Source organism: Elgaria multicarinata, chromosome 9 (assembly GCF_023053635.1).
Source record: "Elgaria multicarinata webbii isolate HBS135686 ecotype San Diego chromosome 9, rElgMul1.1.pri, whole genome shotgun sequence".
In the NCBI taxonomy this organism is placed as follows: domain Eukaryota; kingdom Metazoa; phylum Chordata; class Lepidosauria; order Squamata; family Anguidae; genus Elgaria; species Elgaria multicarinata.
The window spans coordinates 72,254,493-72,273,773 of NC_086179.1; the positions used below are offsets into that span (position 1 = coordinate 72,254,493).

Consider the following 19,281-nt stretch of genomic DNA (forward strand, 5'->3'; position numbering starts at 1 on the left):
CGTTGTAGTCCAAAACATCTGGAGGGCAAGGCTGGCCTACGAAGCCGCCTTTCTTTTAACACCCCCCCCGAACACATTCTAATGGGCTGCCCAGGCCACAGCTAGACCTAAGGTTTATCCTGGGATCATCCAGGGTTCGCCCCTGCCTGAGCACTGGATCCCCTGTGTGTCACCTAGATGAACAGGTTTGACCCCTGGACGATCCAGGGATAAACCTTAGGTCTAGCTATGGCCCCAGTGGGAGGTGCAGCTACCAGCCAGTTCTGAGATCAGCCAAGATTCGCTTTCAGTTCCTTCTGAAGGGAAATCCTTCCCCTTCTCTTCTGAACGCCCTCTCTCTCTTTTCCTGTCCCTCAACTTCTCAGCCTCTTCATTCATCCCCTTTAGCTCCCTCCTCCTCCTCCTCGTCGTCGTCGTCGTCGTCGTCTTGATCTCTTCGCCTCCGCCTCCCTTTTCCCCACCCTCCCGGTCCCTCCTCCCCGCCGGCTCTGGCTGGCTCGGTGGCTCTTCCACTTCCAGCGGTAACTCCCCGGCGCTCAGTTGCTGCCGCCGCCGCCTCCTGCAGTGCCGGCTCTGGAAAATGTCTGAGCGAGGCGGCTTCTATAAGCAGGAATTGAATAAGACCGTGTGGGAGGTCCCCCAGCGCTACCAGCACCTGACCCCGGTGGGCTCGGGAGCTTACGGCTCCGTGTGGTAGGTGGAGGCTGCTCCGCGAGGGGAAGGGAAGAGGCAGGTGCCGCTCCTCGAGGAGGTGGAGGTGGAGGTGGAGGAGGAGGTGGGATAGGAGGAAGGGGAGAGCCCCAGGCAAAGGCTCAGCTCCAGCCTAGCGAGGTATATTTTCCCCTCGCTAGAGCTGGGAGCAAACAATGCGAAGCGTCAGTTTGGCACGGGAGCCGCTAGGCCCGCCTTGTGCGTTCTCGAAACTGGCCGGGCGTGTATGGAAATCGAGTCCACACAATAGATGCAGCCCGCAGTAAGGCGCTCTCCGGGTGGCGGGGAGGTGTGGACCTCGCCAGGGTGACTGCCTGGAATTGGACCCGAGAGGCCGGTTCGCCGGCGTTCGGACGTGCTATGCCTGGAACTCGCGAGCCTGTTCGACTACCGAGCCCTTCCCATGCACATGGGGCTTGGAAGATGGCACGGTGAGACCTAGGATGCTGCTTGGCAGGCCTAGGCAACTATCGGAAGAGGTGTGCGATCCCCGGAATATTCTGAATCCATGAATGGGCAGCTTGACACGGACAGGGTGATGCCGTTCTGCCTTGCGTGGCAGCTTGGCGTGGAAGGAAAAGTGCCTGTAGTGTATCTGTGATACCTTTGCATGCATTAGTAGGCCAGAAGGAAGAGGGGGCGGGGTGTGTGTAACATTGTGCACATCGAGAAAACAACCCATGTGTGTATGTATGTACACGAATTGGCCATACTTTGTTACAGAAAATTACCTTTGGGGGAGAGAACAAGAGATTCAAGGTGGGGAAGGTGATCAAAGGGAGAAGCAGGTCCACTAAAAAAGATACTACATTTGCTGAAATGGACTGTAGTCCATGAATGTTTATGCCATAATAAATATGTTAATCTTTCAAGTGCCACAAGATTCTTTGTTGTTTAAACCTTTAAGGAAAAAATGTACATATGGTACACAGAGTGATATTTCTTGTTTGAATTGAGTCTTGGTGTGTGCGTGTGGTGTGTGTGTGCAAATTCTGAGTGTGTATTCATGTAGGGTGACCATATGAAAAGGAGGACAGGGCTCCTGTATCTTTAACAGTTGCATAGAAAAAGGAATTTCAGCAGGTGTCATTTGTATATATGGGGAACCCGGTGAAATTTCCACCAGGTTCTCCATATATAAAAATGATACCTGCTGAAATTCCCTTTTCTGTGCAACTGTTAAAGATACAGGAGCCCTGTCCTCCTTTTCATAGGGTCACCCTAATTCATGGCTAGCTTGTGTGAAATATGATTGTATGATGGATATCTTCTCCACCCACAGAATATGTGTGTGTGTTCTGTTGTCACAGGGTTTTGTGTCCCTTCCCTGCCCCCACTTGCATTTGGAGCAGAGACACAGGGCTGAGCTATTCTCACAATGCCATTCAGCTTGAAATTCCTCACGGGTTGCTAAGGGTAACCCCGGGCCATGCCAGCTACTGAAAGAGGCTTCCCCCAAACTATTTTTAAAGACCTCCTTTCTCACCACTGAACTGCACCCATGAAGGGGACTTTGGCAGAATGGTGCTTTTATTCCTGCAGCTATTGTGCTGGGCAAGATCTACACTACTGCTTTAAAATGGTTTATAACAGTATCAACAACTGTTGGGGCCCAGGACACACTCCACATACAGTTTTCAAACCGTTTTCAAAGTGTCATATCCTGCTTGGTGTAGATCTGGCCCTGAAGTCTGAAGTATTCTTTTGGGGCCTGGGAGTAATATATACTGGGAGCAATACTGAACCTTAAGAAAACATAAACTTTAAATGAGCAAAATATTAGTCCCAGACCACCCCCACCCAATCTTTGAGTAGCTTGAAAAGGATTGGATGGTGGCCCAAGAAAGCTTCATCTGAAACATTTTTCTCCCTTTTCATTTACTCATTGCATTGTTCCATGTCATGCGAGGTGGTCATGTGTTAACAATGCATGTTGCGCAAGCAGAAAACTGTTTCTTTAGAAACATTAATGTTCTCCCATGTTTAGGTCCAGGGCATGGTCTGATGGCACATGATGCAGTAAGCTAAGTTGTGGAAACTAAGCAGATCTCTGGGTCTGGTCAGGAGCCAGATGAGGGATTATTTGAGAAAACCCTTATGTGTGAGCCTCTGGACTTCATAGAAAAAAGGCAGGATATAAATCTAGTAGAGAAAATAATACATAAATACACTTTTTATCTCATGCACCATCAAACTCCTGTTTTTGTGTGGTCAATAGGCAGCAGAGTTGAGAGTAAATGGACCTTTTACTGAAGTCCCCCAGGGATCTGTATTGGGACTGGTGCCACTGAAGTTGTTCATGAATGATGTAGAGCCAATGGTGAGCTCTGAGGCAGCCCAAGTGTGAGGATGGTGCTAAATCATTCATAAATGTGAGATCCAAAATAGAAATACAATTCAATGCAATGAAGTGCAGAGTATACATTTCAGCTATACTCTGATGAGATCCTGTGACTATTCAGCAAAGCATTCTTAAGGTTGTGGTAGACAGCTCAATGAAAGTGTCAACTCAGTGTACAGTGACAAAAACAAGGCAAAACCTGTTGGAAATTATCTAGAAACGGTCTTAAAGGGAAACTGCCAGTATGCTAATGCCTGTGGTAGAGTTGGATTTGGAATACTGGAGAGTTGGAAACATGGCATCTAGCAGTGAAAAGGGTACAAAAAAGAACTTTCCTTAGGAATGAAGGTTAAAAGAGTTGAAGCTTTTTTGGCTTAGAAAATATATTTTATTTATTTATTTATTACATTTTTATACCGCCCAATAGCCGAAGCTCTCTGATTAAAAGAGTATATATGATTAAAAGAGTCGGTTTATTCAAATTATGAATGATATGAATAAGGATAGACTTTTCTCTCACAGTATTTATTTAGTTAGTTATCTATTAGATACCTATTCCAGAAAAGGCTCAAGGCGTCTTGTAACAGGGATTAAAACATACAAAAAATTTAAAGCAACTTAAAACCATTGAAAACTATTAACAATAAAATACCTAGACCTGACAAAACAACTGAATTAAGAAGCACATCAAATGCCTGGGAGAAAACGAAAGTGGTGCTGAAACCTGGTGCTGAAAAGATGACAATGTTGGCACCAGGCAGAAATCCCTGTGGTCAGGGGGCTACCACTAAGAAGGCCCTCTCCCTTGATGCCATCCTCCAAACCTCCCTCAGAGGAGGCACTTGGAGGAGCCTCAGATGTTGATTGTAGTGAATGGGTAGGTTTATACTAGGAGAGGTACTCCTTCAGGTATTGTGGACCTGAGACATGCAAGGGAGGCACTGTGGTCAGTGGTAAAGCATGTTTTGCATGCAGAAGGTCCCAGGTTCAATCCTTGGCATCTCCTGATAGGGCTGGAAAAATCCCTGCCATTACTGCCAGTCAGTGTTGACACAGTATAAGGCAGTTTCCCATGCTCCTAAGGCTTTATAGGTTGAAACCAGCACTTTGAACTGGGCTCAGAAATGTACAGGCAGCCAATGAAGGCAGACTTGCTTCTGTATGCTCAGATTCTCAAAAATAGAAGTTACATGCTCACATTGGACAACAGTAGGCTCAGAACATATGAAAGGTAGGATTAATTTGCACAACATATCACTGCTATATAGAAGTCACTGCCACAGGATGTATTGATGGCTACTACTAGCTAAAACGAGACTAGTAGAAATTAATGGAAGATAGATCCATCAACAGCTGTTAGGACAGGCAACCAAATAGAAGCTTTATGTTCAGAAGCAGATGGAAGGGGCAGACAATGGGGGAGAACTAGGAGGCCCTCATGCATTGCTGGAAGGCTTCTGAAAGGCATTGGCTGGTCCCTGTTAGAAACAGGAAGTGGGCAAGAAGGACCTGGTGGTCTGATTCTGCAGCGCTCTTCTTATGTTTTTACTTGGCTTTTGTAAAGATCTCTGAGAAGCGCTTTGAATACATGAAGTGTGTTACATAAATGCCAAGCGTTGACCCGGTTTGCACGTCACAACAACTGGGGCGTCGTTGTTGTTTTTATGTTGTTGTTGGTATTACTCAAGTGAACACAGTCATTGCGTGGGGATTTCTGCTGAAACCTTGTGGTGTGATGCTGCTGGGACTGAGATGCTCTCAGTTAGTTTCTTGTTTAAGCTGTGATGGTATTGGGGTCACCTTCCCTTTTGCAATCTTCCTTTCCCTGGGAAAGAGGCCGTCATTTTTCTGCCTCTTTCGTGGGGATGCTGAGAATCATGAACTGCTGAGCGGTTTTATTATATTCAGCAGTATATAAGTACAACAAATAAATAAATAAAATTTGGAGAAATTTGTCTGGGTGCAGGGCTTCAGTGTATACCTTATTGTAAGGAGGTGGCTGGCAGGGATGCTTTTTCTTTTACCATTTCCCCCCATTTTGTCCTTGCAACCTCTCTTGCTTCTTGAGCTTTCCGAAAAGCCTGCTAGAGGACTTCACCAGGGCTTCTTCCCTTGAAGCTTCCCTGCCTGGCTGTCTGCTGAGTGCCTGAAAGCTGAGTGAGGAGTTCTTGTTATTCTTCTTGTTGTTGTTATTCAAAGGACTTTTAATAACAGCAAAGCAAAACCAAAAATGCCTTTCTTAGCATGGAGGCACTCAGCTGCACAGGGAAGCCCCAAGGGAGTAAGTGCTCTAAGGGGCTATCCAAGAAGCTCAAGCAAAAAGAGAGGCCGCAAGAACAGAATGAAAGTGATGGGCGTGTGAAAGAAAGAGCGCACACACACCCTCGGCCAGCACTGAAAGCACTGAAGCCCTGCAGCCCAGAGAGCCCTGGCTATGGGAGCGGTATATAAGTTTAATAAATAAATAATAAACCCCTTCCCACAATTTTTGGGTGCAATTTTATTTTTATTTATTTATTCTATTTCTATCTCCCTTATATACAAAATGCTCTAGGTGGCATACAAAGTTAAATACAATTTAAACAAGATAACGCAATCGATAAAATAATGTGACATAAAACAATGGGCTTGTTCAGACAACACACTAAGCCATGGTTAAGGCTGCTAACCCTTTTGCAGTAAATGGTTAGCGAGTGTGTTTAAACCGTGGTTATGTAGCCACCATGGTTAGGAATGGTTCACACGACACGCTAAGTCATGGTTCACATGACACGCTAAGCCATCATGTTTAGCTTAACCACCATGGCTTAGTGTGTTGCCTGAACAGGGTCATTATATAATAGACAGCAATGAGATTCTAAAAAGGGAAGGCCTGCTGGAATAATGAGTCTTCAATGCCTGCTTAAAGACATTCAAAGAAGTCAGCAGGTGCATTTCAACCTGCAGGTCATTCCACAGCTGAGGGGCGGTAAAAGCAAAGGTCTTCTGGCACATGGCTGCCAAACTCACATTAGGCAGCTGCAGCAGATGATCCTCAGAGGACCTTAAGGGTGGGCTGGAACATAGGGGAGAGCCTCTCTCTCCTGCAACCAATGGTTGAAAATAAATAGATCAAGAAATTCAGAACCGTGCAGTTGGATTCGATTATGTGTTAAAGAAGCCATTTGCTTGAGGTTTCCACTGTGTATTGGGTAAAAGTGCCATCATCTGAATCCCAGATAAAATGCTTTGAGTAAGTGTATAATGGAGGTTGGAGGATTGAGAAGGTTGAAAGTCCTGTTTGTGTGGTATGATGTGTTGGAACACCCCAGAATCTATGGCATTGGCATATCTGTTCTGTGTGTATTTCAGGCAACCACCGATTTTTATGGTGTGTGTGTGTGTTTGTTTGTTTTCACATGCTCAGTATGTTAGTGCTATACCAGTGGACATTTTGTGCCTGACTAGATTGAGCAATGGCTGCTGATGAGAGCAGAGATACATTTCTTAAGAGTGATATAACCATGCATGCTCCTGGCTCATGAACATCTTGAGAGTGACCAAAAAACACTGATAGTTGCCCTAGAAGCCCTTTTGAGTTCCCTTTTTGCTGTGGTTTTGTAATACAGATTTCCTGGAGAGGAGCCATGGTTCTGTGAATGAGCATTGATTGATTGATTGATTGAATCACCCTTCCACTCATGGGTGTTCAAAATGGTTTACAACAAACTGGAAAAAGATAAAATGAAAAAAATTCAAAAAGTTAGGAACAAGGCAGATAAGATACAGATGTTAAATTAAATCAGGGGAACACTCTATAATCAATGAGTGGCATTAATCACTGAAAGCTTGGCAAAACAATAGGTTTTAGCAGCTTATTTTAAGGGAGCCAACCTAACCTCCCAGGGGAAAGAGTTCCACAAACAGGGTGCTGCTACATAAAAGACCATAGGCTCATCTACACCAAGCAGGACATACCACTATGAAAACGGTATGAAAGCGGTATATAAAAGGCAGGAGCCACACTCCTGAAATGCACTGACAACTGTTGGTGCCTATTGACACATACCATATACCGCTTTCATACCACTTTCATAGTGTTATATCCTGCTTGGTGTAGATGTGTCATGGGCTCCAACAGTTGTCAGTGCACTTAAGTACCACTATAAAACAGTAGTGCAGATCCTGCAGTGCATTTCGGTACTGCTGTAAAGCAGTAGTGTGGCTCCTGCTTTTTATGTACCACTTTCATACTGCTTTCATAGTGGAATATCCTGATTGGTGTAGATGAGCAGAACTGTGTCTCTTGGGCCTACCAACTTCACCTTCCTAGGAGGTAAGAGTTGGACATATAACAGGGCCTCAGAAGATGAATGAAGGCTCCCATCAGCTTCATACATGAGATGGAGGTCTTTCAGATACCCTGAGCCCCAAGCCGTCATGCTTTGTATCAGAAGATTCTGGGTTCAATCCCTCCCATCCCAAATTTAAAAAGAGTTCTTAAGTAGCAGGGTTGGGAGATACCTCTGTCTGAAATCCTCTGTCATTTGAAACTGGGGATGTTGAACCTCTTTCAGACCAAGGGCTGAATTCCATTTTGGAGATGCTCTCTTGGGCTGCATTCCAGTGATAGGAGGGGCCAAAGGCAAAAGGGGGCAGGGGCAAAATTCTAGCAGTTTTTAGCTTAAAGATCTTAGTAACTAAGCCTTAGGAGAGAGATTTCAGTCTTTTAGGTTGGGGGGAAAGTTGGAAACCACTGAACAATCAGTGGTTGGGAGAAAGAAGGACATGGACTTCTGGGGAACTTCACAGGAACCTGGGGTTCTGCACCCCTGTAGTAGACAGTACAGCCCTAGATCAACCAATAGTCTGACCCAATATGAGACATTTTTATATGCTTGAAGAATTTATTATGTGTTGGGAACATCGGAAGCTTCCTTACGTTAAGTCATATCACTGGTCCAGCTAGCTCAGTTTGACTTGTACCTGTTAGCCGTGGCTGACGAGGGTTTCAGACAAGGACTCTCCTAGCCCTACCTGGAGATGCCAGGGATTGAACCCAGGATCTTCTGCATGCAAAGCAGGTGCTCTACCTCAGGTGACCATATGAAAGGGAGGACAGGGCTTCTGTATCTTTTAACAGTTGTATAGAAAATGGAATTTCAGTAGGTGTCATTGTATGCATGCAACAACTTGGTGAAATTCCCTCTTCATACAGCTGTTAAAAGATACAGGAGCCCTGTCCTCCTTTTTATATGATCACCCTACCACCAAGCGAGAGCCCTTCCCTTGCATTACTTACATGCTAGTCAATTAAATAGAAAGTGATCTCATCGTGCTCACAAAACCTCCTAATCATATGTTCTTACCCTCAAGATTATTGTGGAGGCAAAAGCCTTTGTGAGTTGCAAGATTGGCCATTAGGTAAGTCACATGGATACATCAGTTTGGACAATACCATGGGTGAAATGGTTCTTAATCTTACTAATAGGAAAGAAATGAGTGTGCATTTAAAGACAGTCTGTCTGTCAAAACATTGATTTCTTGTTTGTGCTCAGTGTTGTAGCGATGCCAGTGATTTTTGCGGCGTCATTGTGTGAATCAGAAATAAAATTTAGTTTCTGAGAAGCAAATGTAGCATTATACTGAGAATTATAGACATGGCTGATTTAGATCTTATTGATAGCATCTTTCTGAGAAAAGTGACTGCTTTCTGTCCTGTACTATCTGTTTTAGGTTAGTTTGCTCCCTGGCTTGCCTACCTCTCATTTGCTCATATGTTTGTCTCCTTAATGATAGAGTGATGTGTGGTTGTATAGGTTATGTGGCTCTTAGCAAACTGGTTCATGGAAGTGTTGACTTAAGACTTAAGGCAACACAACACTGATCTCATTTGAAACAATAGTGGTTTGAGGATGAGAAGCAGCATATATAGAAAAGAACAGGGGGGGTCACAGTGTTCCTTCATCGTTAAAGTTTTTCAGTTCTTACCTCTAAGTTATAATCTGTCATACAAAGTTGCAGAAATGAAAGGTAAATTCTGGCTCCCTAAAACTCAATTATTATTTTATCCCTATGACAGCTGAGTTGGCCAAAATTGTTTGATTGAGAAATGTTCAGTTTTAAAGGATTTTGATAGGCTATAAATATTGTCACAGACGAATCTTTTTTTGGACCGAATGCTGATAAAAGACTATGTAAGCTTTCAATAGCCATAGAACTCTTCATCCAACATAATAAAAAAGTAGCTAATCTTCAATTATATAGAGGATTATTTACTGATTCAAATAATTCTACACACTAGACTTTTTCCACATTGAATCATATAATACATATATTAGATTTAACTTCACGTATATATTTTTATCTGTGGCAAAATACTCCTTTGTAATTTTGTTCTTAGGCACTTTAACTGATTGTTATTATTCTGTTGTCTTATTCATAGTGTCCATCATTTAGAGCAGAGACGCCCAATTTAGTGCCTATGTGTGTCATGGCACTCAATGGTACCTCCAGTGGCATCCACGGAGGGGTCCCAAATGTGGTGCACGCAGGCACCTGCAAAACTGTTTTAAACAATCCCATTTTAAATATATATACATGGATTTGTATATATCCATAGCAATGAATACATACAGTATGAAATGCATACAACTTCCTGGCAATTATACGTAGCAGGCCAAATATCCAAATAAGTATCTCTTTGAAGGTGGAATCTGTATGCCCCCGTTCAAATAGCATTGTAAGTTTCTCCATCCATTGTATTACAGGAGGTGAGTGCTTATCCTTCCAGTGTTGTAATATTAGGACCTGGAGAATCCATTTATACTGACCATTTGTTAATTTCCATGAAGCACGTAAATAATTTAAAAGAGCATATACATCAGTGAATATTAAAGATGGTTCCAGTATAAAATTTATTTGTATAGTAATCTTCTCCCCAAAAGAAGCAACTGCTGGACATTGCCAAGACATATGTTTTAAAGAAGCATTAGCTGTATTGTATCATCAGCAACTAGCTGAATTAGACAATCTCTTATTAAAGAGATGTTGTGGTCTCCAGAAGACACAAAATAAAAGTTTTAACTGAATAAGATACAGTTTGAGATCCATAGTTGCCATAGGTGGATTCCAAAGTGGCAATCCACTGATTAGGCATTTTGTGGTGGTGCTCATAGCAGTGTCTAAAATTCCCAAAATATGTCCATGGGTCCAAAAAGGTTGGGGACCCCTACCTTACAGTGCTGTGAATGAAAAATGAAAACATCTAAATTTAATAAATAATAATGAACTATTGTAACAACCTTAGAAACCTTGAGCTATCAAGACCTGTATTGTAGTGGAATGGAGAGTGATGGGCTGGAAAACTGTAGATTCAAACTCCCTCTTAGCTATGAAGTTTACTGAGCCATCTGCCAGCTTCCTACCTCATAGGGTTATTGTGAGGACAAAATGGGTAGGGAGGCCCTGAGCTCCTTAGGAGATAGGAAGTAAGTAAAAAAATCCTGTTTTGACATTAAAAACAACGAAGAGTTTTGTGGCAACTTAAAAACTAACAAATGTATTCTAACAAATTTGTTTAGTCTTTAATGTTCCACAAGACTCTTTGTTGTTTTTGCTGCAGTAGACTAACACTGTTAACTTTGGGGAATTATTTTGTAATTAGGTAGTCATGAACTGTAATTTCCAGGCACAGCTCTACAGTTTAATTTTAGGTCAGAGGGCCTGACAGGTCAGAGAGGGAGTGGATCTTTCAACAGAAATGTCCACTCACAGATGACAAGGTGTTCTCGGTCATAATATTTTTTTAATGTGAATTCATGCAATCTCTGAAGGACCAGTTTTACCCATCAGATGTCAGAAGTACTGAATTAGATATACATTCTGTGACTGGAGTTTAAGTCAGGACACAGTGTAACCCTAAACATACCATCTTTAACGGGTATAGAAGGATTTATGGCATGTGTACTGCTCAGACCCTGTTTTTGTCTGATTCTTGTTTGTCTTTCTTTCCAGGTACTTTGAATCATTACGTGAAATAATTAACATGCTCATTTTCACAGAATCTGTTTTATTAAGATGAATGAGACGGGTTTCCAAGTAAAGTGGTTCTAGTGCTAGAGATGCCATCGGTGTAAAAAACACAATTCCGCCCTGATTCTAAACACTGGGACTGGCTGGGATGGAACAGAATGGGCTTTCCTACCTCCCTTCCCTCTGCAGTCCCCACCCCCATGCCCCATTTAAATTTGTTTCTGTCAATTGGAGGACCTTTGGGAATGGTATGGGATGTGGTGTAGGGGGCTAGGGCTGCTAATTTTGCAGGGAATTGGCAGCAGTTTCCCTTAAGTAAAGGAAGGCGCAAGTTACATTCTAAGCCAATACCCAAGGGTCAGTGGGTTAGCTTCTAAGAACACCTTCAAATGTGACTCTATGTAACTGTTTTGTGTATCAGCATGGTCACGCACTTACACTTGCTATACCTGTCAGGAGTCTTGGGGAACTGCGGTCAGATAGACAATGTGTTCATTTGCCATGTGCCGACTTCTTCACATAGCTTTCATCCTTTGCTATGTGGAAGTGTTATCCTTCTTGGAAATCTGGCATGCCTCAATTGGCCCTAAGTGGCAAGTTTAGAAATAAAGTATTTAAATTAAATTTCACAATGGAATAATTACACGTTTCCACTATGTAGGTAGGCCTCATAAATGTTGTCTTTTGACAGCATAGCTGTGGCCAGCCAATAGGTCAGAAAGACCTAACACTGATGGTGCTATATAAATAAATAAATAATAATAATAATAATAATAATAATAATAATAATAATGAGAAAATTCTGTGGGGTATTCCTTCCTTCCCTGGTCTTAAACTGCAAAGCCCAGTGTAGATGTCTGTGCTTTTGTTTTAGGTTTTTTGCTTGCTCTGTCTCATATTTCTTGCATTTAGCTTTCTCTCTTCACTGTAGCTGGTTTTAAAAAAGTAGAAAAGAAGGTAAGGGTAGTAAAATGAAGAGAAGATGTCTTCCAATCTAAAACAGTTTGACTGAACCTTACTATTTAACAATACATCTTTATTCTTTTCATTTCATCTAAGGAAGCAATTCTGGAAGAAAAGACTCAAAAGCTGAATGGAAACCCAGAAGGCTCTTGTTATCCGAGCCATATCTGCTTTTCCTGGAAATTTACTTTAAAATAGCTTTTGAACTATGAGTTCGCCATTTTTATGTAAAGTGCTTTGTTGTCCTAACTGCTCCTGATTTCTTTTAAAGTACCAATTTAACTGTGAAAAGCAATTGTGCAGTGAAACCTGGAGGACATCTGGATGGATGGATATTTGTACTGTGTGATCATATTTGCTCCCTCTGCACTAGAGGCATGAGAGTGGGGAAGCCCATAGCTTAAATAGGACAATAACAAAACATCAGTAGGTAAATTCATATGTCTCCAAGGATGGGCAGGGATGAGTGATCCACCATCCAAAAAATTTTTCACCAGAGGGAACCTTATAGGGCAGATGGGTTCACCTGTCCAATGTCTCTACATGGTACATAGGTTCTTTAGTATATGTGTCCTGTTGCTTGACTTATGAAGGAATTCTAGTAACTAAGGAATTCTAGTATCCGAGGCAGTGCACCAGTTGCTGGGGAACATGGGTGGGAGGGTGCTGTGCATTGTGTCCTGCTTTGTTGGTCCCTGTGTGAACAGAGTGCTGGACTAGATAGACCTTCGGTCTGATCCAGCGTGGCACTTCTTGTATTCTTAATGCCTGGAGAAGGAATTGAACGTTAAGGCATAGACTGTTCAAAAGAGGACACTGAAAATGCATATATTTTCAGGTCTTCTTATGTAATCAGTGATTTGGTTCAGTCCCTTCTTGATTTACACTAATACAGACTTAATTCAAGGCAGAAATAAGCTCGAAGCAAGGTAAAGTGCCCCTGGATAATTTTAGGCTCTTGATTTGCCTCTTTTCTGGATCCGCTAATAGCTTGTTCATTCTGTCAAGTATGCAGAGGTGTGTGGCATTCAGAATTTGCCACAAGCAGTCAAATTATACAGTCAAGATTCCCGCATTTGGGGAAATCTCAGGGGTCAGCACACACGGAGTACAATGGTTGAGCCTCAGCCTGGGAAAAAGAACAGGCAAACAAGAGGGTGTGGGATACACTGGGAATCCTTGTTTACTAAAGGTAATTGATTCTGCATAATCACTTGAATAGTGCAACCCCTATCCTCAGTTTATGCTTGCTGGATACAATTGATCCTAAACATTCTTGTGTTGGAAGAGGACAATGCTGTGCCAATGGGGAAAATTGAATTGATGTAGCAAAACTCTTGTGCTAATGAGAACCAACTGCTAGCATAAGTCATACACCAGCAGTATGTCTCCAGTGCAAGAGGAGAAACTGGATGAAATTGGGGAAATGGTGGACAGGAGTGGCAGCTAGGCAGAATCCTATGTTCACTTGCAGAAGAGATCATTTCTATCCTTTCTTTTTTCCTCCTTTTTCCTTGCACGTCTTTTTAGTTTGTAAGCCTGATGGCAGGGCCTAGTTGTTGTTGTTTTATTATGGGAGACAATAATTGTTTGTAAAATGGGATAAAAATGCAGTAAATAAATAAATGCCCCTGATGACACTGCAATGTCATGCAAGCAAAAGACATAGCATAACTTAAAACACTTCCATTAATTAAGATCCCCAGGTGATTAACAGACCTACTAACTATCCCAACCAGTTATGCAGCCAACCATGGCACCCCATCAGGAGTGTACAAGATCCAGCAAGGAAACGCCTTTTTCTTATATCAAGCTACATCCATCTGCCCCATGTCTAAAAAAAACCCTAGAAGCAGAGTTAAGGGAACTTTGTGATGGGGCACAAAGGGAGCACTTCATACAAATGAAATCTCAATAACCAGGGATGACTGATTAACTAAAGGGCAAAAAAATAACACCTGTCTATTCAAAATGGTTGTTTCTGCAGCTTGGGGTGCATAGACTATGTTATTGATGTGAAGGGGGCTCCACAAGGTGACTACAAGTGGGGGGTGTCATTCTGCTGACCCTGCCCCAAGCATTGGGCATGCCATTGACTCTGTCCCATGGATGTCCATACATTGGCACGGCCATCCACGGGGCAGGGCCAGTAGTGTGCCTGATAACTCGTAAAACAACTGCCTTAAAACAGAGACTCTTGGTGCTTAGAATAACTGATAAAGACCAATGTCTGAAACTCATTGCACCTTGGCCTGTCCAAAACTCAGGTGGGAAATAGCCTGGTGACCATGTGGGCCTGTTCGGGCAACACTATGCCATGGTTAGTTTGCTAACCCTTTTGCAGTAAATGGATAGCGAGAGTGTGTAAACCATAGTTATATAGTCACCATGTTTAGGAATGGTTCAAACAACATGCTAAGTCATGGTTCACACAACAAACTCAGCCATAATGTTTAGCTCAAAATGCTTAACCACCATGGCTTAGTGTGTCGACTGAAAAGGGTCTGTATTTTTGCCTCTATATGTTCTTTAAAGGAATTATGGGATATAGATGTAGCAGATAAGCAATAATTGAACTATGAGCTTGCATTGTGATCTTAAAGGCAGCTAATTTGCAGACTTCACATTATATTCTGAAATATGTTGGCAATTGTAAGGAGACTGCCGTGTAAATAACTCCTTTGATAGTTGTGGATCTTGAATTAGGGTTCCTGGCATCGTTAGGCTGGGACTAGTCTGCCTTGCAGACTAGAGACAATGGATGGGATTGCACAACATGACAGCCCACCCTGAGAATAAGCTATGCAGTGTGGGTTGTTTCTGGAACAACTCACAGTGTGCCCAACAGATGATGGGGCTCACCATGGGTTGTTCTCTCCCTTCTTCCCCCTCAGTCCTCCAGCTGGCACCCCAGCATCCTTTGTGGTAGAACCTACCTTGTCTGCCCATCCCATCCCCCTGCCCAGTCTGACAATGACCCCTTTTCATTCTCTACTTTTGTCGGTCCCAAAATTTGCCATTACATACACGTGTGTGTCTGTGTGCAAATGGGACTGTATTATTATTGCTGTCTCTTTTCTTGCTTGTGGTTTTTCTAGACAGCCATGATAGGCTTTGCCAGGTCATGCTGTCTTTTACTGATTCAGGAATTTCCTGACAATTGAGCATGTTTTAAATATGACTGCTTTCTGGATGCTGGTGCGGATGTATTTTGGTAGGCCGAGTTTCTGAAGGTTTTCTGTATAGCTTTGTGATGTGATGCCGGTGACTGATGTGACTAACAGGATAATTGTGACCTTTTCCTTTTGCCATAGTTATTTAACTTCCATTGCCAGTGGTGTATATTTTTCTCTTCTCTTCCTTTTCTTTCAGAGACCGCTGTCCAGTATGTGTAGCCTTGCCTAGTCAATATCCTTATATCTTTCAGCTGTCAATGGTAGCAAAGTGTGGTATGCAAGGAAATTGACAAAACTGCATATAAGCTAACTTGCACACAACTGACAGTGACAGATCAGAAATGGGGACAAGAACGTCTACTTAGCAAGGTGATGCTCTGGGTTTAAAATATTGAACTGACACTTGTGGGTGCCTTGCTTTCATTCCACACTTCCCCAAGTCTCCAGCAAGTCCTTATAAGAAACATGTAGAGTTAACTCCCTTTTCATAGTTCCCGTTCAAAGGAGTTATTGCAAATTACTGCACCGTTATTGTGGCTGTGATCAGGAAGAGCAGCAGGGTTTTTTTGCTGCTCTTGCCCAACTGCTCTATACCCAATCACCACAACCCACAATGGGTTGGCTGTGCTGGGTTTGGATGACACACCAACCCATCTTGGGTTGAACAACGCCAAGAACAAGCCATGGGTTGTCAGGGTGGCTTGTTGCCCCAAAATAAGCCACCTTGTGGGAAGTGGTTTGAGTTTGGACAACACAAGAACCCACTGTGGCTTGTTAGCCATGATGGCTTGGCTTGTCGTGTGAACCCAGTGAATGTGAGCTGTTGAGGCTCAGAGTCTCTCCTAAGCTCATGGCTCAGTGGTAGAGCACATGCTTTGCATGCAGAAGGCTCCAGGTTGAATCATTGGTACCTCCTGTTTCTAAAGGGCTTTGGATAACAGGGCTGGGAGAGACATCTGCCTGAGATTCTGGGGAGCTGCTTCTAGTCAGAGGAGTCAGTATTAAGCTACATGGACCAAAATGCTGACTTAGTCAAAAGCAGCCTTGGATTGGCTAAGAATGGCCACAGTTTTAGTTGGTTTCCTCCCTGCACATTGTAGCCAAGATTATCCTTAGCAGTTTGATGTGAGCAGGCTGCTACTCTGACTGTATTGCGTAACCTTGCTTTCACTTCCTAGGCTTCCTTTGGACTACAAAGTTACTGTCTTTGCATGGGCTCTAGACCTTTGCACAACCTTTTCTATATTGTCTGCAGCTGACCCATTGCCCTTCCAGGACAAAACCTACCAGTTATCTGATCATGGCATAACCCTAGTAAATGTTTAATCCTTATGTTTACACTTTGTCCAGTGACATTACATAGTTCAAAATTTTGGGAAGACATGATGGTTTCAGTTGGGGGGAAAAACATTTCCCATGAGAGTTGCTTTAGTTCTAACTGAGTGTAATTCAGCTACTTGAGTAGATTAGCCTGGGGTGTCTTTATCCTTTGCCTTTATCCAGGTAGATAACAGTGACCGTACTGATTAAAAGCATTACAGTGCAATCTTATACAGGGAGTTCAATGGGGGTCAGTACAGCCACAGTTGCCTTCTTTATATGCCTTAGCTGTCTTAAAGGCCATGTCTACACCAGCCTGATAGTCCAGGCTGGTCATGGCCAAGTCCCTGTGTGAAAGGGAGTCCTAGGGGCAGGGGGATAGGCACAGATTTTTCCAGGGATAAAGAAACCCTGGGAAACCCCAATTCTTCCTGCGGTCTCAGGACCATCCCGAGACCGTGGGAGGTGTGGGCACCTATCCCTGCCTGAGTAAGCGTGGCACCAGAAATGGGCACAGAGCCACACAGCTCTGTGCCCATGAGGGAAGGTGTGGCAGCAATTTTGCTACCCCTAGAATGGCAGGTAGGGGGTTTGGGGGTGGTTTCAGGTTTTTTTTGTTTTTGTTTTTAACTACTCACTTTTTCTCTGGAGCGGGGCCTCACTCTTGTGTGACCATCCCTGCTCATGAGAGAGAAAAAATGGCAGCCGTGACTTGCCTCTTTTCTCCTGGCATGTCACACGTGACGTATGTACCCTAATGGAGTATCTCGCGATCAGGATATTGCGAGATCCTCCCCCCTCCTTTCTGGAAGGCTGGGAGGTATAGAAAGAGTCAAAGTTTGCAAAGTAGATTGCTGCTTTTGCACTTGAAACTGAATTCCTTAAAACCTGAATGTTAAATTTAGTAACTGTTTGAGCCTCCCCCACCCCCTCTCGCAACAACAGCAACACAGGCATTCAAAGCTTGATATCATAGGCAAATACCACTTCCTACCAAGGTCATATCAGATAAATGTGTGAAATTGTGAAAGGGAAAATTAATATTAAGAAAATAGTAGTACCAGTTTTTAACCCTTGGGCTTCTTAGACATGTAAATAAGTCTTGAAAATTCTGGTGTTAGAACTTGAATAATGGTCTTATTTTCACCTGACCTTCTGGATTCAGAATTAATTTTTGCGTGTGTCAGCAGTCTTATTTGTTGACCTCTATATTATAGTTTTTCTTCTGGGTTGATTGTTAAAATGGCAAGTTAATCCCCCCCTCCCCCCGGTGGGTTAAAATAGAAAATGTACTGTAAGAGATCACCGTGGACTGAAACGTCTATAAATATTACAAGTTTGGGACTCTACAAAACAAATAAGTGACATAATAGTCATTAAGGATGTTTTAAAATCTGATTATCTGGCTTTTAACTGATGAAGCAGGAAAGTTAGAGTTATATATTTTATATTCAAGAGAAGTATCAGCTTTTTAGATCTGCCGTTCAGGGTTATTAAGCACTCATTGGGCAAATTAAATGCGATGTTACAATTGATTTTCTTCCTTTTTATCTTATGTAGATCTAAACTGCCCCTTCAAATGTGCATTACTATGGCTTGTTGTTGAGATAATAAGGCATCAGAAACAGCTACATTTAGGCTCTAAACGTATACTTAAAGCTGCAGTACTATGCACATTAGAATTACTTAATAAGAGTAATCTCTATTAAACTCCGTGGGGCCTATCTACAAATAAGCATGTGTAGGGATGGGCAAAAGATAGATCTCCAAGTGTTTTGGACTTCAAGTCCCCGAGGCATCTGCCAGCATGGGCAATGGCCAGAAATCCTGGGAGATGAAGTCCAAACCATCCGTAAAGTCAGCATGCTTAATGGCCATGTAAGGACTAGAACCTGGATAGCTTGAGTCCCAGTCCAACACTCTAACCACTACACCATACTATTTTCCAAGAAATTCATGAGTTCATGTGAGAAGTTCAGAAGGTATCTGTGGAATCATAGAAATTGGCTAGTGACTTCCATGTTCTTATATTTGCAAGGCCCTTACATTTATTATTTCAGCACTAGATATATGTCTAGTGCCATTGAGTGCAAAGTTCATAAGGCCCTTATTGAAAAAAGTGTGTCATGGGTTTTTATATTCATGAATAGTAGTAATATCAGCTGTGCTGACCACAGCTTATTCCTTCAAGATAAATTTCACTGGAAATATTTATCTTTCTTTATCCAGAAGTATTCTAACAAAATGTATTTGCATGACTCTGGCCCAAAAAGTAGACTTTTCAGCATTGGGAGGTATGTAGGATATCAGCTGAAATTGTTTACGTATTCATGGCTGTTGCTCCGGGTGGGTGTTTGTACATAATAGCTAGGTTTCTTTCAACTTTTCTAGTTACTTATTGAAAAGCTGATAAAAGATGGCATGTTTTATCACTTTTCGTCTTCAATATGGCATGAGCTAATAAAAGCTTTTACTGATTCTGCATTGATATATTCATCATTTTATTTCAGACATTTATTTCAGCTAACTGACCCTGATTGTTCAGGAGCTAGAAGTAATAACCAGCAATATTCAAATCTCAATCGCCGCTTTCCAGTGTAATAACCCTATCTTACAGGGTGAAAAAAGGGTCAACTTTCTGGCAGAATGATTCATAATTTAAAATCCATTACTAATCTCTTCTCCTTTGTGTTTGATTTTCATCACTATGTTTTAATTTGTACCTGTAGTTTAGGAGATTGTGGATGCCATGATTAT

The 19,281-nt window shown here is 42.5% G+C and overlaps 1 protein-coding gene across 1 annotated transcript in view; it reads left to right on the plus strand.

Annotated features, from left to right (window-relative positions):
• The first annotated feature begins 481 nt into the window (after positions 1-481).
• The window catches only part of MAPK11 (mitogen-activated protein kinase 11), a 55,906-nt gene continuing 37,106 nt past the window's right edge, over positions 482-19,281 (plus strand). The window contains exon 1 of the mRNA XM_063134084.1: positions 482-693. Coding sequence (XP_062990154.1) covers positions 581-693 — 113 coding nt within the window. The 5' untranslated portion in view covers positions 482-580. The remainder of the gene's footprint in view (positions 694-19,281) is intronic.